At 47.8% G+C, this 26,560-nt stretch overlaps 1 protein-coding gene across 1 annotated transcript in view; it reads left to right on the forward strand.

The window, feature by feature from the left end:
• The window catches only part of GAB2 (GRB2 associated binding protein 2), a 700,601-nt gene that overhangs the window by 514,892 nt on the left and 159,149 nt on the right, over window positions 1–26,560 (forward strand). The window contains exon 2 of the mRNA XM_069639931.1: window positions 1,925–2,225. Within this exon, the coding sequence (XP_069496032.1) occupies window positions 1,925–2,225 (301 nt within the window). The remainder of the gene's footprint in view (window positions 1–1,924; window positions 2,226–26,560) is intronic.

A 26,560-nucleotide genomic window follows, 5' to 3' on the forward strand; every position in this document is an offset into this window, starting at 1 on the left:
GTCTCTGGTATCTGGAAGAGAGGGGCCGTAAACATGTTATATAACGATGTCGATAAACAGGCTTGCTGAGGCACGCCGTATGGTAAAGGTACTGGGCTGGCTTTCGCTGTACTACTACAGACGGTAATGCATCTATTCTCGAGAAAGGATCTTACGCATGCTATTGCACTGTCTCTAAAGTGGCCCACTTCTTTCAGTCTATGAATCCGTAAGGCATGTTCAACCAAACCAAAACCAAACCAAAAGCGGCAGATAGGTCGAGTTCCACGAGCAGCATAGTTTGTCCGTTGTTCATTTTTTGCAGCATACTTGACTTTAAATCCAAAAGGGCGGACTCAGTTACATAACCAGCCCTGAAACCCAATTGCCATTTGTTAAGGGCAGTGGGGTTAGTCGTTGTTGCATTTGTTTGTATGCCATCTTCTCCAGAAAAAAACACACAGAATTAGTAATGGGTCTATAATTGACCGGCATTGAGGGATCAATTCCTGTTTTTTTTTTTTTCAACAAAGGAGAGATCCAAGCACTTTTTAGTTCTCCTGGAACATGACCTTCCTTAAAAGAGGTGATAACAAATGTAGTCAGCGTGCTTATAGGGGATTTCTTTTTGCTTCAAAAATATCTTTTTTTTTTGGTGTATCATCAAAGTTTTTTTAAAAAGTACATTTGTGTCAGGTGAGGGATCTTTCCTCCATTGCTTTTTAGTTGTTATTAAATGAGTCTTTAATTTCTTCAAATCTCCATTACACAAGTGATTATGTTTGTGGCTAGGATGAGTCTTCTTAGAGCGTAAGGGTGCAATATTATCCACAGTAGTCATAAGTGTGATATGTATAGATTTGACTAGGTGTCGAAATCTTGTTAGGCTCCCTTTTGCTTCCCCACATCCCCCACCCCAGTGATTTAGAACCCTTTCCTCACCCTCTCCCTCTCAATCCCCCCTCCCCCACTTACCTGCTGCTGCTGGAGCGGTGCTTGGTGCTCGTGGGACAGATCACCATGGAAGCTTTTGCCGGGTACACCAGAAGTCTGTCCAATTTATTTGCATTCTCACTGCTTCCATCCTTTGGATTTTCAGAGTAAATGGCAAGACACCACTCTCAGTAGTGAGGTGAGATGCAAGGTAAAATCCCCCGGCCGTCCATTTATATTTTCCGACGTTAGGTAGTGCTCTAGCGCCACCTCTGAGCTGAAACTATTCTCGAGGGTAAGGAAGATAGGAGACCGATCATATCTGAGGATGGACACACAGCTTGTGTATGTTGTTTGTCTTTTTATCAACCCATTAACGGCTCCTGGTCCTGCTAATACCTATGGCTACTCATCACTAGATGTCGCGAGAAAATGGGTACCCAGAATGCCTGCAGGAAACATTGATGGGTGACAATCACCAGTCAGCCAGCTTTTGGATACTCCCAGGATAACACACAGACATATACAGTGGTGTTTAAATTCCTGGCACCCAATTTTGGATTTGTTTGGCCTCAGAAACCTGTATTGCTATCTTATTAAACATGTTCCCGTCCAACCACGTGCGTGATTAGAGTAAAGCAAATGGTTAAGCTGGGGTTGCGTCAAGTTAACTAATACTGGAGGGATGAGGCAGGAGGCAGTCCCCCAAACGCATGCTTTGGACCATTTTTTCACAGAGCATGTCTTGGCGTTGATGCTATTGGTTTGTGCATGTTTATTTATTTTATTTATTTATGTATCATGAATTTGATAAATAACCAGTGGTTAGGATCCTCGCGGTGTGTATATAACTTCTACTGCGGGTATGTAACACTTGTTTCTGAATGAACTTGATTAGGACTGGATGGATTGTAAGTGCGTATGAATGGCACACTAGACACCCACCCGTTTAAGACATTGGCTAAGTGGATTTCAAATGTTCCTTTTTTTTCTTTTCTTTCTTCCTCATTAGGCATGGAAGAAGCGCTGGTTTATCCTGCGCAGCGGGCGAATGAGCGGCGACCCCGATGTCCTTGAGTATTACAAGAACGACCACACCAAAAAGCCCATCCGTGTGATTAACCTCAGCTTCTGCGAGCAAGTGGATGCAGGCCTGACCTTCAACAAGAAGGAGCTGCAGGACAGCTATGTCTTCGACATCAAGACCAGCGACAGAACCTTCTACCTCGTGGCGGAGACGGAGGAGGAGATGAACAAGTGGGTCCGCAGCATCTGCCAGATCTGTGGCTTCAACCAGTCCGAGGAGAGCGCAGGTGCGTCAAAAGAGGCTAAGCTCACTGAAACAAATTGCAACAGTGCCACTTCTATCCCCTATGCTCTCTCTACTGCAGTGTGCTAAAGGGTGGATCTCTTGGCTAACCGTGGGAGTGAGCCATTCAATAAATAGTCTTGCCGAAAACTCTAGAAGAACACAATTCATCATGAAGCGGGTCTGCTGTACATTAATCCCACTGACAATTCTCAGTGATCTAAATGTGATCAACGTCGATCCACTGGCAGAATCACACTGATCCACAGAGATCTCAATGACGGACTCTCCATGAAGGTATCTTAAAGTGATCAGAATTAGTCTAGTGACAGATTCTTGCTGATTCCGTCTGGGCGTAATAGCGGTGATTGCAGTGTCTGTCTCCTAGTGACCCTACCCCACAGTGGCCAGCAATGATATTAGTCACATGATCCTATTGATCCTGTGTCTATAACCTTATTGTACATGATCCGCTTTGATCACACTTAAAGGTTCACTGCGACAATGCACGCGGGTGGGGGGGCCTCAATCCCACGCGCTGTTTCTCAGTGTAAGATGCTGGTATTTATGGCCTACATTGAGTGGCACGGTACTCAAGGTCTCTGCAGAATTTGTTGTAGTACATTTATCCCAAATGGTTGTCCCCCCCCCCAAAAAAGTTGTATCACCGGTCTCGGTGCTTTACTTCACACTCCTTGCTGAATCAACACGGAGGAAATGTTCAATATAATATGTTTACTATCAAAGTGTAGTACAACATTCCACGTTTAAGCACTGGGCTGGTGCATATCTCACAATTCAAGTGAATAGGAAGCAAGTTGGTTAAACTGTGCTTCTCTTTTCAGTGTTTGTGACTAGGCATGAGTGTTCCCACAACTGGTGCAGCAGCAAGCAGAAACCCAGATCTGCACTTAATGATTTTGGGGCGCAAATTGTGTTCTACTAATCAAAAGTATCTGTGGACCTTCACTGATAACTGGCCCTGCCATATGAAACCATTGGAGGTTAATCAGAGGAAATACCTCCTATAATTGGCAGCAGCTATTTCCTTGTAAAAATTGAGGATTTATCACCCGCACGCGGCTGTGGTGACCAATCACATTCCAGGGGTAGCATGTTCCACCCTAGGCCACTCCCTGGAAAGACCTACCAATGAAGTCCAGTGGGACTGCATAATGTGGAATAACACATGACTCTCCCACCACTCACAAAATGGCAGCTATGCCGCCAGAACGAGTGGTAGTAAAAATAGACGGTTTTGACAGATGTCCCACCAGGAAACCTCCCGAACTTATACTCGGGCCCAATGGCTGCTCACACGCCATGCCCTTGAGAAAACAGCTAAGAGCTAGACATACCACCATCTCTTACTTCCATAGAGCGTATCCCAGCACCGCCCTGGGAATTTAGTGCTGATCAATTCTAGATCAGTAGCAAAACCAACAGGAGCAACATGATCCAAGTTTAGGAAGAGTTAAATATACTTTTTTATTTGTATCCAAACCTAGCAGATGGAAGATTCTAATATTATTTTCCGTCTCGCTCCGCGTACTCCATTTGGTTTGACGGAATCAGTTGTAGGAGAGTAATGTTCGCAGCATCCATCTCTCTCTCTCCTCTGTCCCAGGTTCCCAGGTAGATGCAGGGGTGGACTGGCCTTTAGGGAACTCTGGAGATTTCCCAGTGGGCCTCTGCACCCTGGGCCTCTTTTCTGTGGTGTTTCCAAATGTTCGCATAGGAAAAGCATTGGGCTTGCTGAAAATGTGTCATATAGGGCCACTTTGAAATGTATTTCCAGTGCCTCTTTTGGTCCCTGGTAATTATTTCCAGGGCCTCTTTTAGTTCCCAGTCCAGCCCTGGGTAGATGCCTGCTGGTGAGTTCCCTTGAGCCTCCGCACCCCTTCCTTCTCAGAGCAGCTTTAAAACAAGATGGCTGCTGGGTTTGAGAGTCCCTCAAGAACAAACTGAATAATTCATTTTGGATCCATCCTATTAAACTATACATATCATCATCTTAATAGTAACATGAATAATCAACTCAGGTGGCTCCAAGCACTCACACAACTCTGTGGAACTCCTGTTATCACCCTGGAGTCGATGAAAGGCTGGGTCATGGTTCAAATCTGCCCGCATCCTCATCTTAAGGGTAGTTTTTCCTCACAAGGACTGGTATTTCCAGAGAAGATGCAGGGTATACATAGGAAACCTTTACGCACTAAGAAAACGTTGCTGCTATTCTGAATGACCTTAAGGAAGAGTTGCAGGACAGTGCAGCACACAGGCGGTGCCAGGTGTGGCTATCAGGGACCACTGCATCCAGTAAATACTGCTGTGGGGTGCGGGGGCTCCCTCCTCTTTGGCTGAACACTGTAGAAGCCAGGAACCCCTTGACTAATCTTCAGTCTAGTAAGCGCTTAGGTCAGTGCCCAACTCCTGCATCTACACTGGAAATTGATCTGCCTGGGCAGACACAGAGGCTTTGCTCCACTGATCTGCCTGGTGGTATGGAACACACCTACGCTTTGCTCCACTGATCTGCCTGGTGGTATGGCGCACACAGACGCTTTGCTCCACTGATTTGCCTGGTGGTATGGCGCACACAGACGCTTTGCTCCACTGATCTGCCTGGTGGTATGGCGCACACAGACGCTTTGCTCCACTGATCTGCCTGGTGGTATGGCGCACACAGACGCTTTGCTCCACTGATCTGCCTGGTGGTGTGGCACACACAGACGCTTTGCTCCACTGATCTGCCTGGTGGTGTGGCGCACACAGACGCTATGCTCCACTGATCTGCCTGGTGGTATGGCGCACACAGACGCTTTGCTCCACTGATCTGCCTGGTGGTATGGCGCACACCTACGCTTTGCTCCACTGATCTGCCTGGTGGTATGGCACACACGGACGCTTTGCTCCACTGATCTGCCTGGTGGTATGGCGCACACAGATGCTTTTCTCCACTGATCTGCCTGGTGGTATGGCGCACACAGACGCTTTGCTCCACTGATCTGCCTGGTTGCTCCACTGATCTGCCTGGTTGCTCCACTGATCTACCTGGTGGTATGGCACACGCAGACGCTTTGCTCCACTGATCTGCCTGGTGGTATGGCGCACACCTACGCTTTGCTCCACTGATCTGCCTGGTGGTATGTCACACATGGACGCTTTGCTCCACTGATCTGCCTGGTGGTATGGCGCACACAGACGCTTTGTTCCACTGATCTGCCAGGTGGTATGGCGCACACAGACGCTTTGCTCCACTGATCTGCCTGGTTGCTCCACTGATCTACCTGGTGGTATGGCACACACAGGCGCTTTGCTCCACTGATCTGCTTGGTGGTATGGCGCACACAGACGCTTTGCTCCACTGATCTGCCTGGTGGTATGGCGCACGCAGATGCTTTGCTCCACTGATCTGCCTGGTGGTATGGCGCACACAGACGCTTTGCTCCACTGATCTGCCTGGTGGTATGGCGCACACAGACACTTTGCTCCACTGATCTGCCTGGTGGTATGGCATACCCAGACGCTTTGCTCCACTGATCTGCCTGGTGTTATGGCACACACAGATGCTTTGCTCCACTGATCTGCCTGGTGGTATGGCGCACACTTACACTTTGCTCCACTGATCTGCCTGGTGGTATGGCACACACAGACGCTTTGCTCCAGTGATCTGCTCCACTGATCTGCCTGGTGGTATGGCACACCCAGACGCTGTGCTCCACTGATCTGCCTGGTGGTATGGCACACACAGACGCTTTGCTCCACTGATCTGCCTGGTGGTATGGCACACACCTACGCTTTGCTCCACTGATCTGCCTGGTGGTATGGCACACCCAGACAGACGCTTTGCTCCACTGATCTGCCTGGTGGTATGGCACACACCTACGTTTTGCTCCACTGATCTGCCTGGTGGTATGGCACACACCTATGCTTTGCTCCACTGATCTGCCTGGTGGTATGGCGCACACAGACGCTTTGCTCCACTGATCTGCTTGGTGGTATGGCGCACACAGACGCTTTGCTCCACTGATCTGCCTGGTGGTATGGCGCACGTAGACGCTTTGCTCCAGTGATCTGCTCCACTGATCTGCCTGGTGGTATGGCACACCCAGACGCTTTGCTCCACTGATCTGCCTGGTGGTATGGCACACACAGACGCTTTGCTCCAGTGATCTGCCTGGTGGTATGGCACGCACCTACGCTTTGCTCCACTGATCTGCCTGGTGGTATGTCACACACAGACGCTTTGCTCCACTGATCTGCCTGGTGGTATGGCACACCCAGACAGACGCTTTGCTCCACTGATCTTTCTGGTGGTATAGCACACAGACGCTTTGCTCCACTGATCTGCCTGGTGGTATGGCACACACCTACGCTTTGCTCCACTGATCTGCCTGATGGTGTGGCACACACAGACGCTATGCTCCACTGATCTGCCTGGTGGTATGGCGCACACAGACGCTTTGCTCCACTGATCTGCCTGGTGGTATGGCGCACACAGACGCTTTGCTCCACTGATCTGCCTGGTGGTATGGCGCACACAGACACTTTGCTCCACTGATCTGCCTGGTGGTATGGCACCCCAGACACTTTGCTCCACTGATCTTTGCTGGTGGTATGGCACACACAGATGCTTTGCTCCACTGATCTGCCTGGTGGTATGGCACACACAGACGCTTTGCTCCACTAATCTGCCTGGTCTGGTGGTATGGCACACCCAGACGCTTTGCTCCACTGATCTGCCTGGTGGTATGGCGCACACAGACGCTTTGCTCCACTGATCTGCCTGGTGGTATGGCGCACACAGACACTTTGCTCCACTGATCTGCCTGGTGGTATGGCACCCCAGACAATTTGCTCCACTGATCTGCCTGGTGGTATGGCACACACAGATGCTTTGCTCCACTGATCTGCCTGGTGGTATGTCACACACAGACACTTTGCTCCACTGATCTGCCTGGTGGTATGGCACCCCAGACAATTTGCTCCACTGATCTGCCTGGTGGTATGGCACACACAGACGCTTTGCTCCACTGGTCTGCCTGGTCTGGTGGTATGGCACACCCAGACGCTTTGCTCCACTGATCTGCCTGGTGGTATGTCACACACATACGCTTTACTCCACTGATCTGCCTGGTGGTATGGCACACACAGACGCTTTGCTCCACTGATCTGCCTGGTCTGGTGGTATGGCACACCCAGACGCTTTGCTCCACTAATCTGCCTGGTGGTATGGCACACACCTAAGCTTTGCTCCACTGATCTGCCTGGTGTATGGCACACCCAGACGCTTTGCTCCACTGATTTGCCTGGTCTGGTGGTATGGTACACCCAGACGCTTTGCTCCACTGATCTTTCTGGTGGCATGGCACACACCTACGCTTTGCTCCACTGATCTGCCTGGTGTATGGCACACACCTACGCTTTGCTCCACTGATCTGCCTGGTGGTATGGCACACACCTACGCTTTGCTCCACTGATCTTTCTGGTGGCATGGCACACACCTACGCTTTGCTCCACTGATCTGCCTGGTGGTATGGCACACACCTACGCTTTGCTCCACTGATATGCCTGGTGGCATGGCACACACCTACGCTTTGCTCCACTGATCTGCCTGGTGGTATGGCACACACCTACGCTTTGCTCCACTGATCTGCCTGGTGGTATGGCACACACAGACGCTTTGCTCCACTGATATGCTTGGTGGTATGGCACACACCTACGCTTTGCTCCACTGATCTGCCTGGTGGTATGGCACACACCTACACTTTGCTCCACTGATCTGCCTGGTGGTATGGCACACACCTACGCTTTGCTCCACTGATATGCCTGGTGGTATGGCACACACCTACGCTTTGCTCCACTGATCTGCCTGGTGGTATGGCACACACCTATGCTTTGCTCCACTGATCTGCCTGGTGGTGTGGCGCACACAGACGCTTTGCTCCACTGATCTGCCTGGTGGTATGGCACACACAGACGCTTTGCTCCACTGATCTGCCTGGTGGTATGGCGCACCCAGACGCTTTGCTCCACTGATCTGCCTGGTGGTATGGCACACACAGACGCTTTGCTCCACTGATCTGCCTGGTGGTATGGCACACACCTACGCTTTGCTCCACTGATATGCCTGGTGGTATGGCACACACCTACGCTTTGCTCCACTGATCTGCCTGGTGGTATGGCACACACCTACGCTTTGCGCCACTGATCTGCCTGGTGGTGTGGCGCACACAGACGCTTTGCTCCACTGATCTGCCTGGTGGTATGGCACACACAGACGCTTTGCTCCACTGATCTGCCTGGTGGTATGGCGCACCCAGACGCTTTGCTCCACTGATCTGCCTGGTGGTATGGCACACACAGACGCTTTGCTCCACTGATCTGCCTGGTGGTATGGCACACACCTACACTTTGCTCCACTGATATGCCTGGTGGTATGGCACACACCTACACTTTGCTCCACTGATCTGCCTGGTGGTATGGCACACACCTACGCTTTGCTCCACTGATCTGCCTGGTGGTGTGGCGCACACAGACGCTTTGCTCCACTGATCTGCCTGGTGGTATGGCACACACAGACGTTTTGCTCCACTGATCTGCCTGGTGGTATGGCGCACCCAGACGCTTTGCTCCACTGATCTGCCTGGTGGTATGGCACACACAGACGCTTTGCTCCACTGATCTGCCTGGTGGTATGGCGCAAACAGACGCTTTGCTCCACTGATCTGCCTGGTGGTATGGCGCACACAGACTCTTTGCTCCACTGATCTGCCTGGTGGTATGGCACACACAGACGCTTTGCTCCACTGATCTGCCTGGTGGTATGGCGCACACAGACCGTTTGCTCCACTGATCTGCCTGGTGGTATGGCGCACACAGACCGTTTGCTCCACTGATCTGCCTGGTGGTATGGCGCACACAGACGCTTTGCTCCACTGATCTGCCTGGTGGTATGGCGCACACAGACGCTTTGCTCCACTGATCTGCCTGGTGGTATGGCACACCCAGACGCTTTGCTCCACTGATCTGCCTGGTGGTATGGCGCACACAGACGCTTTGCTCCACTGATCTGCCTGGTGGTATGGCACACAGACGCTTTGCTCCACTGATCTGCCTGGTGGTATGGCACACAGACGCTTTGCTCCATTGATCTGCCTGGTGGTATGGCACACAGACGCTTTGCTCCACTGATCTGCCTGGTGGTATGGCACACCCAGACGCTTTGCTCCACTGATCTCCCTGGTGGTATGGCGCACACAGACGCTTTGCTCCACTGATCTGCCTGGTGGTATGGCACACAGACGCTTTGCTCCACTGATCTGCCTGGTGGTATGGCACACACCTACGCTTTGCTCCACTGATCTGCCTGGTGGTATAGCACACACCTACGCTTTGCTCCACTGATCTGCCTGGTGGTATGGCACAGAGACGCTTTGCTCCACTGATCTGCCTGGTGGTATGGCACACACCTACGCTTTGCTCCACTGATCTGCCTGGTGGTATGGCACACACCTACGCTTTGCTCCACTGATCTGCCTGGTGGTATGGCACACACCTACGCTGTGCTCCACTGATCTGCCTGGTGGTATGGCACACACCTACGCTTTGCTCCACTGATCTGCCTGGTGGTATGGCACACACCTACGCTTTGCTCCACTGATCTGCCTTGTGGTATGGCACACACCTACGCTTTGCTCCACTGATCTGCCTGGTGGTATGGCGCACACAGATGCTTTGCTCCACTGATCTGCCTGGTGGTATGGCACACACAGATGCTTTACTCCACTGATCTGCCTGGTGGTATGGCGCACACAGATGCTTTACTCCACTGATCTGCCTGGTGGTATGGCACACACAGATGCTTTACTCCACTGATCTGCCTGGTGGTATGGCGCACACAGACGCTTTGCTCCACTGATCTGCCTGGTGGTATGGCACACAGACGCTTTGCTCCACTGATCTGCCTGGTGGTATGGCACACACCTACGCTTTGCTCCACTGATCTGCCTGGTGGTATGGCACACACCTACGCTTTGCTCCACTGATCTGCCTGGTATTATGGCACACACCTACGCTTTGCTCCACTGATCTGCCTGGTGGTATGGCACACACCTACGCTTTGCTCCACTGATCTGCCTGGTGGTATGGCACACACCTACGCTTTGCTCCACTGATCTGCCTGGTGGTATGGCGCACACAGATGCTTTACTCCACTGATCTGCCTGGTGGTATGGCACACAGACGCTTTGCTCCACTGATCTGCCTGGTGGTATGGCACACACCTACGCTTTGCTCCACTGATCTGCCTGGTGGTATGGCACACACCTACGCTTTGCTCCACTGATCTGCCTGGTGGTATGGCACACACCTACGCTTTGCTCCACTGATCTGCCTGGTATTATGGCACACACCTACGCTTTGCTCCACTGATCTGCCTGGTGGTATGGCACACACCTACGCTTTGCTCCACTGATCTGCCTGGTGGTATGGCACACACCTACGCTTTGCTCCACTGATCTGCCTGGTGGTATGGCACACACCTACGCTTTGCTCCACTGATCTGCCTGGTGGTATGGCGCACACAGATGCTTTACTCCACTGATCTGCCTGGTGGTATGGCGCACACAGACGCTTTGCCGCGCTACTTTTTTCCTCCATCCGCTCCATTATCTTGTCACATTCTGAATGGTTTGAATACGTTTTTCAGTTCCTAGGACGAATAAAATTTGTTTTGTGCACCTTCCATCCCCTTCAAAACACGACTTTAGCGCAAGGGATCCTTGACCGTGTGAAGGGAGGGCGGGGGGGGAGGCGGGGGGTGTATGGAGAATGGAGAGCAGGGTCCGCTGTGCAGTGAGGGGACACATTGGTAGATAAAAGAAACCGACATAGGTTTGACCAGAGGACCTGGTACGGCTCAAGAAGTCTGCGCTGAAACTCAGCCAGGGATTGAGTTCAGGCTGAAATGCTTACATTAAAGGAGAAGGGTCACATTTACTGTGCCTTGGGTCCAGTCCTTGTCTGAGGCAGCTCAACAAAAAAGCTCAATGTGTACACTTACGATTGGCAACTGAGAAAAGACACGTCTCGCAAACACGAATGTGTGGCAGTGCTCTTCTTTTCCAGTTTTATTCGGAGCAGACAGTCGCTCGGGGGGATCCGCAGGGTCGGGCCTTCCCAGGAAATGTGGACTTCCTTAGCCTCTTCCCAAAAGCATCATCAGCCTTTAGGAGGTTGTGTGGCCATCTTATTTTTCCTTGACCGTACAGCTGAGAGCAACACAAAAACACAAACACACTTGCTAGACGCACTGGAGCACGAGCCTGCTGGCATATTCATATCTCCAACTCGTATTGCCATTTCTACATTTTCACCCTCTTTTGCCTTTATTTGTTTGAGTATAACTGCAGAATGGGCTATAATTGGCAGCAAAATACGTATCCCTAAAATTCCATCGTCAGTTCAGGTTACCGCACATTTCAGCTTTCCTAGTACATAGTGGCTTACTTAACACTCCCAGGACGCCCTACCTATAGCATAGCATGCATCCTCTTGTGAAAGGGGATGTATTTCTTTTCTGGCACCTGCTGTTGCTGTGCTGGGGTCAGAGGGCAGGCCGCTCCTTGTAGTTTTGACTATTTCGCCACATGCTCTCATCTGCAGTGATTTTGACCCCCTTAGGAATTTCCCTAATAGGAGCCCAGGCCTCACCACGGTTTCCTAATGGCTTCTCTAAAGTAATCAGGCTTCGTTTCGTGGAGGATTTCCCTTGCACTGGATCCATTTTTTTTGTTTGTTTAAATGTATTGGTGATTTCAGGCAAACTACCTTTAAAGACAGAATGTGTGCATTACGTACGCTATGTCTGGGGAGGCCAGCCAAGACGTCGAACACAGTTTAAACATGCTGGGTTGTAATCAATGCTCGTACAATATTCATCGTGCATTTTGTTTGAAAAAGAAAAATGCTACGTGCCCAATGTTATATAATTTCAAAACATGGGTAGGCAACCAGCGGCTCTCCATTTTGGAGTACAACTCCCATGAACCCTCATATTTGAGTATGGCTAGGACTGATGGGAGCTGCAGTCCAAAACATCTGGACAGACAAACGTTTCAGACCCCTATTGCAAAACACTTAGGATTTGCTATACATTTTTCCAATAAACCACACAAGTATTTCGAAATGTTATAGATTCTGAAAAGTAAATGAACTAAAGGCCCAGAGCATAATATTGCTGTTACAGGCGGAGACGTTGCTAGTGGAGTGGGGGGTGCTAAGGGAGCTATAGCCCCGCCTCTTTTGGTTGTAGCCACGGATAGAAGCTCAGTGGCTACAACCAAAAGGCTAGCTATCCCCGAGTCCAGACAGTCCTGACATTAGCATAGCCCCGGATCTTTTCCAGACCTACCAACACACCTGGTCACAGGAATGGTTTGATACAAAGATTTTGCGTTGGGATAGAGAACACATTTGTCCCATGCAGAGACTAACTGGATGTTGAACAATTAATATACCAACAGGGTTGCACTCACTTGGACTAAAATAGGCCGGGGCACCAGATAAATGTTGCTTATTCACAATTGCCACTTTGGGAGTGGTGGGTGGGGCGCAATTACGGGAACCTTTGTTGCATGTGGTAGGGGTTAAAATTCACTGCGCGTGGAACATTGCCCAAAACTGGCTCTTATTAGCCTATCAAATTGGCCCAAACTGGCCCGTCTTGCCCACCCTTCGGGCCTTGCGCTATACGCTAGTCCGAACCTCCAGGCAAGCCTTACACGGCTGCATAGAGAAGCCGTCTAAACTCAACCCATAATGGGGCAGCATAGAAATGACCAGTAAGCTCCATTCATCTCACATTAATGAAATGCAAATGAAAAACCTTAGGAGTTCCATTAACATTTTAAACCAGGTTTCAAAGGTCAGCAAACTTCACATGTATAATGGGGCATGTCATTAAATGAATACAATTGTGTGGGTTATTACATACACATTTTCACAAAGAAACTTTGAATGAAATTAAACATTTAGTTCAAAGACTGTTCGGGGAGGTGCACTGGGGAGTAATGTTAACTTTCCTGTGATTTTTTTTTTTTTACCATTGTAACGGGACATCATAACGGTAAGCGCTTGTTTGCAGAAGCAGTAGGCGTTCTCCTGATCAGCGCTGTGCTTTGACCGATCAACTTCCAATGTTCACCCCTGGTTTCCCCTCCTCTGATGCCCTTTTCTATTCTCTCGCAGACCAGGGTCTGGATCCCCTGGGTGCGTTCACAGTATGCCATTCTCGGGACAAGCCTCGGTTGTTAGACCACTAAGGTGGTGACTGGGAGAGTATAAAAATCTCCTAATGTAACCTAACGTATAAATGATATGATAGGTTATTTATAACGCGCTTAATACCCAGAGGTTTCTAAGCACAGACCCAGGGATCGAACCTGTGTTGCTCTGTGTCGTCTTGCTTCCAAGAGGAGCACATTTCCCCCGAGCTATCCTCCCGATGCTTCTGCTAAACACATTTCTGTTTAAGTTCATTACTGGTGCGCAAATCAAATCTAAGCATTTTGTTCGACTTCTGAGCTTGTTTGTGAGGCTCTCCTATGCTCGATTGCCATGAAGACCCCAGAAATTGCCATGAAATTGTCACATTTGCCCTACAGCATGGGAGGATCGCTCGGGTGCTCAATTTCTCAAGAAACTCTGATATTGCGATACCTGCTCCTGTCTTTCCTTCACGCGTGACGTCTGTGGTACCCATAATGGATATCAACTTAGTTTCTAATCTCTCGATCAATTCCCTGGAAACTTCTGAACACTGTCAGTATCCTGTAATGTCAGTTGACTCCTTAATGTGGAACAAGAAGAGGATTGGAGCCTTGGTGGAGAATGGATATGGAGCTAGTCAGTAGCATTGAAGACAAAATGCCGTTCCCTGCTAGACCAGAGGAGGCGAGGCTGAGAGAAGGCGAGAGTTGGACGTGAAAACGGGAAGAGAGTAGAAACTGCTGGGGGGTTCTAAGTGGAGACACTGGAGGGAGTCCTGACGAGTGGATCAACAGAAGACAGCAGACTACGAGACAAGGAGAAAGCAGCACCCAGAACCGAGACCCGAGTGAGGTTTCATGTATGGACGGAGGAAGCAAGACGCAGAAGCTGGGCCGAAGACCCTGAGATGAAAAAGTGGAAACTGAGGCTGAACCCCGACAGAGTAACCCACAGACAGAGTGGAAACAAAGACCAACCCTAAATACTGAAACTTGGAGTTGGCGTTCCTAGAATGCATTATAAAAGGGAGAACATGGAGATTTGCTGCAGGCTGGACCTCTTACTGGGAATTCCTCGATCACAAGGAATAATGCTGCATGCTGGAATCTGAAGTCCGCTTCCTCAAACATCTTGAGAAAGTGAAACCAGGGAGGGAGAAGCACTGGATGCTGGAACTCGAAGCAGAGTTCTTAAAGACGATTAAGATCGGGAACTTGAGTGGAATTGTTGCATGCTGGAAATTGAATCAAAGTTCATGAAGAATATTGAGAAGACCTTGAGAGGCAATGTTGCATCCTGGAAGTTGCACTGTTCTTAAAGAATATTGAAAAAGAACTTGAGACGCAGTGGTGCATGCTGGAACTTGAAGTAAGAGTTCCTAAAGGACATTGAGGAAGTGAACTTTAAAAGAAACATTACCTGAAAGAGCTGGAAAGGAAATTCTTTGGAACCCATTTTGAGACTGTGGGAAACCAGTAGATGGTGCTTAAATGTTTCAAACCTAGATAAGAACCTTTTTAACCTCTAATCGTTGTCTGTCATTTAATTCAGACCAGATCGCAAAACCATTTTACTCCAGGTGCTAACCACTTTGCGTTCTATGCTCCCAAGTGCACCATTGACATATCTGTCTCACGCCCGGCCTGTGCCATCTCTGAATTCACTCGTTCACCCTCTTGGCTCCCAGCGCCCAAACTCCCCCTGAAATTTATCAAGATCGCCCTTCCAAGCAACTTTCTCAGACGGAGTCTCAATGCCCACCCGCCATCCCACACCACTATCATCGAATCATTGCATAGCTGTATAGAGCTGTAAACACCTTATTTACTGACAATGGGCCTCATTATGCGGTAGGAAGTAGCCATGGTGCTATTAGCACCATGGCTACCCCCTTACTGCATTCCGGGTTCCTGAAATAGGGACTTACCGGGTCATTCCAACCTTTGTGGGACCGGTAAATCCCCATTCCGGGAACCATTCCCCATTCCCATTCGAGCCCCCATAGGGCTCAATGGGGATGGAGCTAATAACAGTACCGCAATTTGCGGTAACGTTATTACCTCTGAAGTCTATAACGGGTCCCGTCCTTAACACCTGGTCAGACCAGGCGTTAAGGAAGGGACCCGCTAAGGGACCTCGGAATAGGGTGGTAAGGGATTACCGGCACCGGTGACCTTACCGGTGCCGGTAATCCCTTACCACCTACCGTATAATGAGGCCCAATGTATTTTCCATCGCCTTCCCATCACGGGAGATCTTAATGGCTTAACTACTTCACCTGGACTTTCAAGGTTTGTAAAGCACTCCACAATGGGACAGCCAAGCCAGCAATCCATAAGCCCTTTGCTCAGCTATTCTTGCCTAAGATTTGTTCATTGCAATAAATACAATTACAATTCTAGCAGGACAATCATGATGCTTGATCTGCTAGAGTCAACATCACACGCGGCCGTGAGATCCGCACAGTAATACTTTATGCAGACTTGCAGAGAAGCCCATGCTTTAAGCGTGGTGCTACTTCTGAGGAATGCACCCATCTTGTCCAGAAGCATTCTACTCTAGGCTTTCAAACCTGCCCATAATACAATCTAAACCTGTGCACAAAAAAAGGAGTCTTTATCCCACTGGAGATTTAAAAAGATTGATCGGAAGGTTGTTTGACAATTGGAAAGGGCCCAGGAGAGTGGCAGAACCTTGATTAGGATACTGTGAACAATGCAACGAAGATGAGGGATTATAAGTATAGTTAAATGAACCTTTAACGGAAGGTCCAGTTTCCAGAAGTGGGCGTTACAAAGAATTGGTCCTGCAGTGGAGAGGATCTTAGAATGACCACCATTAATCCAAATGGTAGGATCGCGCTCTGATCAGTATTAATCCCAGCGACAGCATCTCAGTGTGATATGCATTAGTTGCATTTTTGCACTGTGGCCATTTCGGATCCTATTGTCATCACTTGGGCCACTGATTTTGGTACCACTTGACTATCCGTCCTCTTGCCAGGCATCTGTCCACCAAGCCGTCACCAGCACCCTACAGCTTTGCCCAATGGATCCGGATGCCAACTTCAGAGGAATCCAAGCACACACCACAGAGGGCAACTGTACAGAAAGAGGGTCCGGATCTCCAGCATCTTTTTTCCCCTGGCTGGATTTGTGTTGGGTTTTGTCCCACGTTACCATCCTGCATTCAGGCAGTCGTACTGGGAACATGTTTCGACAGACCTGTTAAATGCATCAGGCATAATCTCTCTGCAGTGAAGTCCAACTTTTGTTGACCAGGTTTTCACATTTTCCCACGTTTGATACTCACCCAGAAGCATTCTGTGGGAAAGACTCCCTAAGGGTGTTTGCCCCAATAAGCTGACTCCTCCAACAATTTAGGAGTCCACTTAAAACCCATTTGATTCCATGTGTTCCATACTTCTGACTGCCATTCGGGAGGATAGCTCAGGGGCAACGTGCTCGCCTTGGAAGCAAAACGACACGGAGGAGTTTGATCCCCGGGTCCGCGCTTAGAAACCTCTGGGTATAAATAACCTATCATATCATATATTGCTACAAAGGAATAGTCCATGTTGTCTATGTTCCCAGTAATCGTGAGCAGAGGCCTTCAGAATCGAACCAAAACTTGTGAAAATCTGCAGAAATATTTGTCATACTTCTACGGAGTCGAAAGTGTGATATTTACTGAGGGGAAATTTGCTGCAACACTCCACACAATTCAAAATCTGCTGGTTGATTTCTAAAACCTGGGGAACATTTTCAAAGTCTGGGTTTTCTGCAGAAAAATCCACCCTGCAGATTTGGACTGTCTGCAAGCATGAGTATAGTGTGTTCTACAACCCCTGCCCTGTGCAAGTTCATACCCTTTCACCTCAGACACATTCTTTCACTAATACCGGGTTATCTTTCAATGTCTTCTCTATATTCCACTTCTGGTGTATACCCTACGACACGCTTCTGCAACCTTTGCTTCTCTAAATCGTTTAGACTACATCTCCCAGCAGCCCTGGCTAGCGCAGTCAATGGTGAGGGATCATGGGAGTACGTAATGGCTAGTAGAGGTCCTTTATTTCAACATTCTAATGTTCTCCTGGGTCCCTCCTAGTTTTAAACAGAATATTCTACTGTCATTGGATGGAATGTTCTAATAGCAAAAATGCCATTGCCTCGGGCCTATACCAGGTGGTACTTTCTCTTGGCCCCCTTTTAACGCCCTCACTTCGTTCAGGCCTTTAACTTCGGATGAGAGCTATTGCCACCTGTTATTGCTCTCGGGGTGTGGCATCATTGCTTAACTTTTGCAGCCCTTAGAAGCAGGATGAATATGGTACCAAGCACTATTCGTAAAAACATGGTATCATTTTTAGTTCCATGTTCTTAAATCGCCCGTTTTTTGCAAAATACTTTATTTGGGCGTCACCCCAAGCTCTCCCTTCCCCTGTTATCTAGTCCTTATTCCCCATACACACCCCTACCTCTTATATCCCCTTACCCACTCCCCCATATTTTTCGGTGAGTTTTTTCATCCGAGTAAAAAACTCCGCAAACCAACCCTGGCGATGTAATAACGTCGAATCATCATTTTTAGCATTATTATTGTAAAGAGTAAATAATAAAAGTCGGCCAAAAAAAAGCCTGTTATCATTTATACTTTTAGAAGCAGAAATGTAAGTGCGGTTTTTGCAAGTTGAAAGTTTTACAGGCAGGCTTCCCGAGTGACAGCAACAGAACCTCTTCTGTCCGCACGCCCCCAAATACCCAGAGTGAAAACCAGGGCACGTTCCAAGGGTTGCATCATCGGGGCTGATGTTACTAAGGTGTAACTTCATCTGCTGGGCCTGACGTCAATAGCACGTCTACAGAGGGCGCCTGCACGTTGGAAACCTGCTCTTGACCGGGGTCTCAGCGGGACAGCGTGCTCTGTACTTAGACGACCCCCCACCCTGTCTTTGTGCTGTGACCCGAGTGTCTGGCACTATTCATTTCCATCAGAGGTCATTAAGAGCAAACGAGAAATATGACCAACAACTACATCCTCAGTTAAAAAGTTAGACTGTAAGATTGAGCAAAACTTGTGGGGATTTCTGCAGTCGGAAATCGCACTCGATTGGGGCTCCTTCATACAGTGTTTGAGCCATTACCCATTGTCTGCAAGGCCGGCCTTAGCGACAGCAGCGCCCTGGACAGGTTAAAAAAGAATTGGCTGCTCCCCTTCCCCGCACACACATGGTCAACAGGGGGAGGGGCTGGGGGCAGGAGCCCCACTTTTCTTTTCTATGCTAATGCTTGAGCGCCCTATTCCAATGAAAACCGCCTCGCTCCCACGTTGGAGCAGGGAGGTAATCATGTGAATAGGGTGCTGATTCAAAGCATCAGCACCCTATTGTTATTGAATGTGCCACGCCACCGCAGGCGCATTTAATAACAAAAGGGCGTCTGCTGCACCATCTCCCACTATGCCAGTTCGAGGGAGCCCTTGAAAGACTCCCCCGAGCTGGTGTGCTAAAGGGGGCTAATGGCCCTGGTGGGCATGGCGCCACGGGCAGTTGCCCGGCCCGCCCTGCGGCCAGACCTGATTGTCTGCAATGCTTATGACTGACTAATAGGCATGTTAGCTGAATATTGTATAATCAGCAAATGCTGTGTTTTCGCTGCAGCCACTTTGCACATTTGCATTTTAAACGTGAAGTTTTCACAGCAGTGGTTTTTGCCGAACCCTTTGTGTGTGTTTGGGGTAGGAGATTAGCAGGTGGCAGGGTGAGGTGGTTGGTTAGATGGGATTTGGCGCAGCGAACCGCCCCCCTCCCCAATTTAAACAAAAAAACAGAAAAACAACTGCAACAGCAAAAAGTACACGGTTAAAGTGCAAAAGAGTAAAGTGTGCCTGTCAAAAACCCTGGCAACCATATTTAGCTGCACCCATAAAAAGTTAAGATTTGCCCTAAGTTGATTCATGCTAGTAGCATAAGAAGCATATGTACTGTTATTGTTTGCCAGTTTATACGATGAGGCATGAAGCACTGTTATCCGGTTCCTCTATAGTACATTATTGGCGTCACTGAACTGGGCAATCTAACACTTTGGTGCTGGCTTCCAATCAAGTGGGAGAGGGTGGCAGATCTTTGGCACACTCTATGAGAAGGGTTCAGCCTGTTCTTTGCATTTTGGGATTTCTAGAGGCGCAGCGGCTTCCCTGTAAAGGGAGCGAGTAGCGCTGTGACGACAGTGTTTCACTGCATAGAGGTACAGTGGTCGCCGTTGGTTAGGAAAGCTGTCCTGAAAAGCAGATCCGGCCTCCAGGCAGACGCAGTACAAGAAAATGGAGGGCAAGTCTTGTATCGGATATTAGAGATAGAGAGTGGCTTTCTGCGGGTATAAATATGTGCTTTGAAAGACCCATCAACAGTATCCACAGTCCAGTCTGGAGAGAATTGGTGGCGATCGGCCCGGGCAGCAGTCAATCATTCATATCAAAGTAAAGCAAGTACACTACACAACCAGACTCTTCAAAGCTGCTAACACTCCCAAGGAGCTTTTTACAATCTGCACCAAACTAACAGAGGCCAAATCAGAAGCTAATGTAATAATGCCCTCAGTATCTGGTGGGGCAACCTCACTTCCTATGCAATAGAGTTAGCCAATTAGATCTGAAATCGAGAAGAAGCTGCTGAAACCTTATGATGATGTAATGATATAGATTTCATACTCTACAACTCTACATAAGTCTTTGCAACAAGAATGTAATACTTCCTCAAACTTAGATTCACCCTCCTTCTTATAGATCACAGCTCAGGCTCGGCCAAGGACCACTGTCCAGTAACTATTGCTAGAGTAACATGCTGAGGTTTGAGTCTTGACCTTTCCATGATAATGTATTTGTCTATGCAAGCAGGCATTGTGGCTCAACAAACCCTCCCTGAACTCAACCTACATGGTTCCCGATTTTCCCCAGCTAAGCTGTTGAAGTGGGCAGTGACACAGCAGCTGCAGACCTTTGTGGAAGAATATTCCTTGTTGGGTCTACACCTGAAGCAGTGGTAGGGTCCATGTGGCGTACGATATCAGACGCTCGTTGAGAGGATGAAATGGAGTTTGGATCCTACTGGATCCGTCTGCGATGCAAGACACTGTCAATTACAACATCCTTCTAGGATATATTTTCAAAGTCGGCCTTTGAGGTAGGTTGATCAATTTGCTCATGTCATTCCTCAACAAACACAAACAACTGGTGGCCTCATCATTTGACTCTCAGCCATTCAACATAACATGCGGAATACCACAGGACTCATTGTTGTCACAGCTATTAGCAACCTCTGTCTGCAACCTTTTGCAGGGCTGTTCCCAACCACTGCATGAAATCTTATGCTGGCAATAGCAGATACTCAGGTTGGAGGGATAATTGGAAACTATGGCCATTAACTTCAAGCAGAGTGTGGCAGAGGTAGACAATCGGCTGAAACACAACAGATTAACATTTCACCCAGAAAAACAAGATTCTCCTGTGAGTCTCTCAATGACACAGGTGGAAGAATAGATTCTGGACTGACTCCACAGTAACACAGGTCCATAACCAGGAAAGCTAGAACTTCACCAACCAGATAAAGTCTCTCGCCAGAAGAGCTTTTGCACTGTTGAGCGTATTGAAAAGAATACTGCACCTTTTTCATTGTTCCATTGGGTTTTGCTGGTAAATCGGTTTATCTTTTCTCTGCTTTTGATACAGTCAGTCATGCTACCCAGATCAATCGACTCTGTGTGGTGAAACTGTCTACACTCTTCTCGATAATGAGGCACATTATACCACATTTGATTCAGACTCATCAGAAGAGGCCAGGAACCATATCAGCACCTCCACAAATGCCACAATTGACGAAGGGATTCCATTTCAAGGGCACCGTCATTCTACATTCTGCTTAAGATGCATAAGAATGTACTTAACCCACCAGTTGTTTCTGGGGGTAGATCACTGACGGAATCACTCTTGATATACATTACTAAAAAATACTAGCTTCTGAGTCAAATGCAATTGTACAGGACACACGTCATGACATCCATTTTCTTTAGAAGATCTTGACTTTGTCCCAGCGATGAAATGTTAGATTCTTTCCATGATCAGTCATTGTACGTGATTTTCCCTCAACAGGATACAATCGAGTTACTGACAAGATACCTAAACACAATGAAGAGACTTCATATGATCCCCACATCGTTTGTGATTGGCTGCCTGAAATTGGCCCTTTTTGCACAACCTTTTGCATATAAAGATGACTCCTTTTGACGCCAAGGGAGCATCTTTGCTGGCCCACTTTGAGTAGCTGAGCCTTTTTTTCAATAACCCTTTCCAATTTCTTAAGATATATGGGAGATATTCATCGACGATAACCTCATGATTTGGCAAGGCATTAAATATGTTTATGCCCTTTTTAACACCTGGCTTAAATCAAGGGCTCCTAGTTTAAAAATTCACTTTGGAGAGCAATAAAAAAACGGATTGTCTTTATGGACATTTGGAAAATAAATGAAAGTTCCATGCTATACGCTATCCTTTTCAGAAAACCATCTGACAGAAATACGTTACTCCAGTTTGACAACCAGCATCCTAAAGCCCTTAAAAAAAAATCTTTTCTTGGAGCAATTTTCACTTCCAATATGTAACGGCAAAAACACGACTGACTTTAGAGACGAATCTGATATCTTGAAAAAACAACTAACGATAGTGGCTATTGAAAACCTCCGATTAATGAGTCTCTGGAGACAGCAAGAGCTAGTAACAGGAAAGAGTTACACTTAAGTTATATGTTCAGGACAACACCCACATGGCTCGCATGATCATCTTCAGAAGGCATTGAATGTCCACTTGCAGAACCATTTTAAACCAGCATTGGCAAAGCTGGTAGCAGACCTGCTGTGCCCTGTGAACCTGGGCAGGTGCTCATACATGGGAGTGGAGGCATAATTCATCCACACAATCTTAACTAACTCCTCCCAGTCGATTGAGGTCTGACTCTGATGTTGAGTAAAGCTCCCAGGGTTTAACTTTGTCGCAGCCCTTAGGAAATCTCTGAAGTCCCGTGAGTGAAAGCCTAGCTGGAGGATGCAGCTAAGCGTTCATAACAGTGCCGCTCTCTCCAGGGGAGACAACTTTTGAATTTTCCGGGGAGTGCTGGTGAACAGGTTTAGGGAAGTTTAATTGAAAGTATACAAACATTTAGCGTGGATTGTTTTCCCAGGGGGTACCTGGGCCCCAGAGTACTCGCATTTTCAGCACGTCTAGCTCTCTCTGCCTGATAAGGCCAGCTGAAGAGCAGGGGACAACAGGCTCGGAGCAGCCAATAAGGCAATAGGGCTATGCCCAAACTGTAGGTCCATCATGCTAGTGTGGGTCAGCTTTTTTAAGTCAAAATGAGATCATATTTTGCCCAAAATGGCCCAGTTTTATGAGTTGCTTCACTGTGAAGCTAGTAGTTTTGACCAGTGTTACTAGACAAAAGTTCTTTATTATAATGCAACATTTTCAACACATTTTGCCAACAAAAACCCTCCCATGGGTACTTCGGAAACAGTTTAAACAAAGATATGCATGGCTGTTTGTGACCGTGGTCTGTCTTTTCATTGGTGCCCGAGCCAATTGAATGCCCCTGTTGCGCAGGTGCACAGCTCAATCATGCACGCTGAGCCCACTTTTATCCACTTTGCTTGTCTTTTTCCACAGTGCTACTACTCACATTCTGTGCCAAATTTACAGAAAAAGTACTAAGTCTATGCAAACTACTTTGCACCATAAAGAACATTGTGCCTACTTACGTGTGCAAAATATTAAACACTGTTTGCTGATTCATGGATTCCAAAGCGCAAATTATCCTGCAGCGCAAACAACAGCGAGTTGCACCTGGAACGCCCACAACACGCCCCTATGCAAACAAAAACTAGCAACAACAAACAAGCTTTGCACCTGCCTTTGCAACCAAGTCTGCCATACTCCCACCACCCCACTCACCTCCGCCCCAACACCAGGCAGCCCCCTGCTCATCCACACACCTACCAGTGAAATGTGGAGCAACAACCTACTGCACTTATCAGGCTTTCCTCGACTATGAAGTATACCTGCCACATACCCTCCACCAACATGATCACCTGGTAGCACTGATGTTGAATACAGGACTGTAGCTTCTTCAGACTCCCTGGTTACACCATACTCAGCTGCATATCAACAAGACAGCACACTGTTGCACCACATACACTTCCACCACTCCATGTACATGTGACATAGTAATGCAATGCAAAGCAACGTGGCATTTGTATAGTGCTGTTCTGACATTGCAGTGGACTCAACATGCTGAAGCAGAATGCCCTGGAGGACCCAGGTCTGAGGAATAACTGATTGGTCTGAGCCATCCAGAATGCTGCGTGCATTTCTGCCTGTACAAAGGTGGGTAGGTAGTACGGATGGCAAAGTTCATGCCAGTGATTCAAGCATTACAGGCCTGTGGGTGGGTGATGTGAAGGCTGTCAGAGAATGTATCCAGCTAGACTGTACAATCACTCATGGGATTCCACTGGCAGAGTTGATGCATGATTTGAGAGCAGGTAATGGCTGATTGCTGATGTCAGTGGGTGGGTGGACTGCCGTAACTTGGGAGGGATACAGCATCGAGTGCACACGTTATGAGTGTAGCCCACTAATCCACAGTGAACACCCACAATGCGAAATACTCATAACAGTGTATGAAATGTCAGCGTTTCCACATTGACAAGCAAGTGCCAAAGGATCACTGAAACATCAGTGGAACGGAAATTAACGCAACGTACAATAAACTCAAACTGCAGTAGCCAGTGTGCAGAGGTGAATGAGCTGTCACCAGATACAACACACAACTTAACCAAGTGAAACATATGGCAATACCTCGAAACACTTGTGTATAGGCGCGTTATAAATGCCATATCATATCATATACCCATGAACAAGTGAATATCCATGCCCAATGAGAAACCCAAACACCATCATTACATATATCACACTTCACCACAACCAACTCTGTATATTTTATTTATTGGGTTTTATGGTGTTTCAAGGTGCATCAAGACGAGGCAAGGGGACATACAGGGAAGAAAAAAACAAAACAATAATGGTTCTACTAGGTCTTGAGACATTCGGAGTATGCAAGTTGTGAGAAACCTTATGGTAAGGTGTCTCCCTGACTAGTGCCTGAGGGTCTGTCATCCAGGTGGCCAGGAAGCAGCCTTCGCAATTGGATCCAGTTCCTGGGGGTGGACTAGTGAGGGAGGATCACCTGAATGGGGGGTCCTCGGGGAGTGGAAGTGGGACATCAAAGGGTGAGACGCAGTATTCCCCTTCGGATGACACCTTTTCCCCAACCTACCACATAGGATACACAAACACTTTACCCTCCTCTGCCCCCTCTTTTCCGATGCGAAGGATGATGGACTAACACTCGAGCCATTTACCTGACATGTCCCAACACCAGGGTCAGGCAAAACCAGGCAATTGACCATAATCACACACAGCTGGCGGCCCTTTCCTTTCCCCACAGGGATAAAAGGTGGAGCCCAAGAGCGCAATACGAGCAAGGCAGACCGCACGACGAGAGAGCTAACTAAGCACGGAAGTTCAAGAGGAGGAGAAAGACGGCGCATACCAAGAGGGCGTGAAGGAGAGAAGCGACATTGCCCTTTCCAACCAAGGCCAGTGAAACCTTCTACAAACGGAATCATAAGACTACGAACAATAGCCAGCGTGTGTTGCAGCAGATGTCAACGGTGCACTAGACCATCCTCCGTTGATAACCAAGCCGGGGAGAGACGCTTGTCTCCATGGTACCAACCTTGACGCCAAACAGAAGGAAAGCCAAGCGGGTCATCACAGCTGGTGAGACGAGGGGAGAGTCGATAAGAAACCGAGCTGTGTTGAACGAAAAGTAGCAAATGGCTAATTGAACTGTAAAAGATTAAAAGAGCTATTGTTGCGTAGAGAGGGGGATAACCAGCAACAGAGGAGTACAGTACCACGTGGGTGCTCACTTAGGAAACTCTGGGCGATTACCCGATTGTTGAAACTACCTTAACCAGAAGGCCTTGGGAAAGGCGAGAAGGGGGTCAAAGTGGTCATACAGCGGTCTTGTCAAATTCTCTGTACAGTCGAAAATCTTTAACCGACAGATGATTGTGAATCTAAGGGAAATGAATCCTGCATCGTAAGAGTTGAATTGAAAAGGCGCAATTGACAAGATTGCAAAACAGGAAAAATGGTCCCCTTTCCTATATAAAGTTTTGAAGATGTGGCCCCTTCTTTTTTTGAGTTTGGTCAGACTTGTACCTACCTTGTCCTTGCTTGTACCGTCATATATTATTGGACAAGGGGATTAACGAGGAACTAATCACAATTGTTTCAATTTTTGCCAAGCCTGTGTTATAGACTCTGAGTGTGCCAGACAGAAAGGTTTAGCAATAAAGTGATCAAAGCACAAGGAGTTTATGTAACAAACATTTTATATCGTCAAAGTGTGTGGTGCAGTAACACTTATTAGCAGTGGCACATGTGTTCGGTTTCAACAAAACAAGACGAAATAATATCACTTTCAACTTGTGGTGTGTGATTCTATAAAGACATATATACAATTCTATAAAAAGGAAAAAAGGAAAAACATATATACAATCCTAAATTGGTTACAAGAACATATTTCCAATGCCATAAAATAAATTAGTTAAATCAGTAAAAATGTATGAAAGTTTCACATTAGTACTGTGGAGCAATCTACTAAATGATTTGCTTTTTTAACCAAGTTTTTAGACTGAATTGTTTTCTGGCGGTGAAAAAGCAAAGCAAATCTTGTGTTTCTTTCCACTGATTCCTACAGCCCCTTAGCTTTGGTTCAGACTGACCTTTGAGGTCTGGGTCTTGGACTTTTTCAAGATATCTTAGCATAAAGTCAACGTGTTCAAAGGAGGATTGATTACCACGCTACTTAAAGACAGAGTGGATAAATAATGTGTCCATAGTTATCTTCTGTGTGCTGACTGGTGTGTTCACGTTTCGGTGCAT

This window comes from Ambystoma mexicanum, chromosome 7q (assembly GCF_040938575.1).
Source record: "Ambystoma mexicanum isolate Mex_15411 chromosome 7q, UKY_AmexF1_1, whole genome shotgun sequence".
NCBI classification, from domain to species: domain Eukaryota; kingdom Metazoa; phylum Chordata; class Amphibia; order Caudata; family Ambystomatidae; genus Ambystoma; species Ambystoma mexicanum.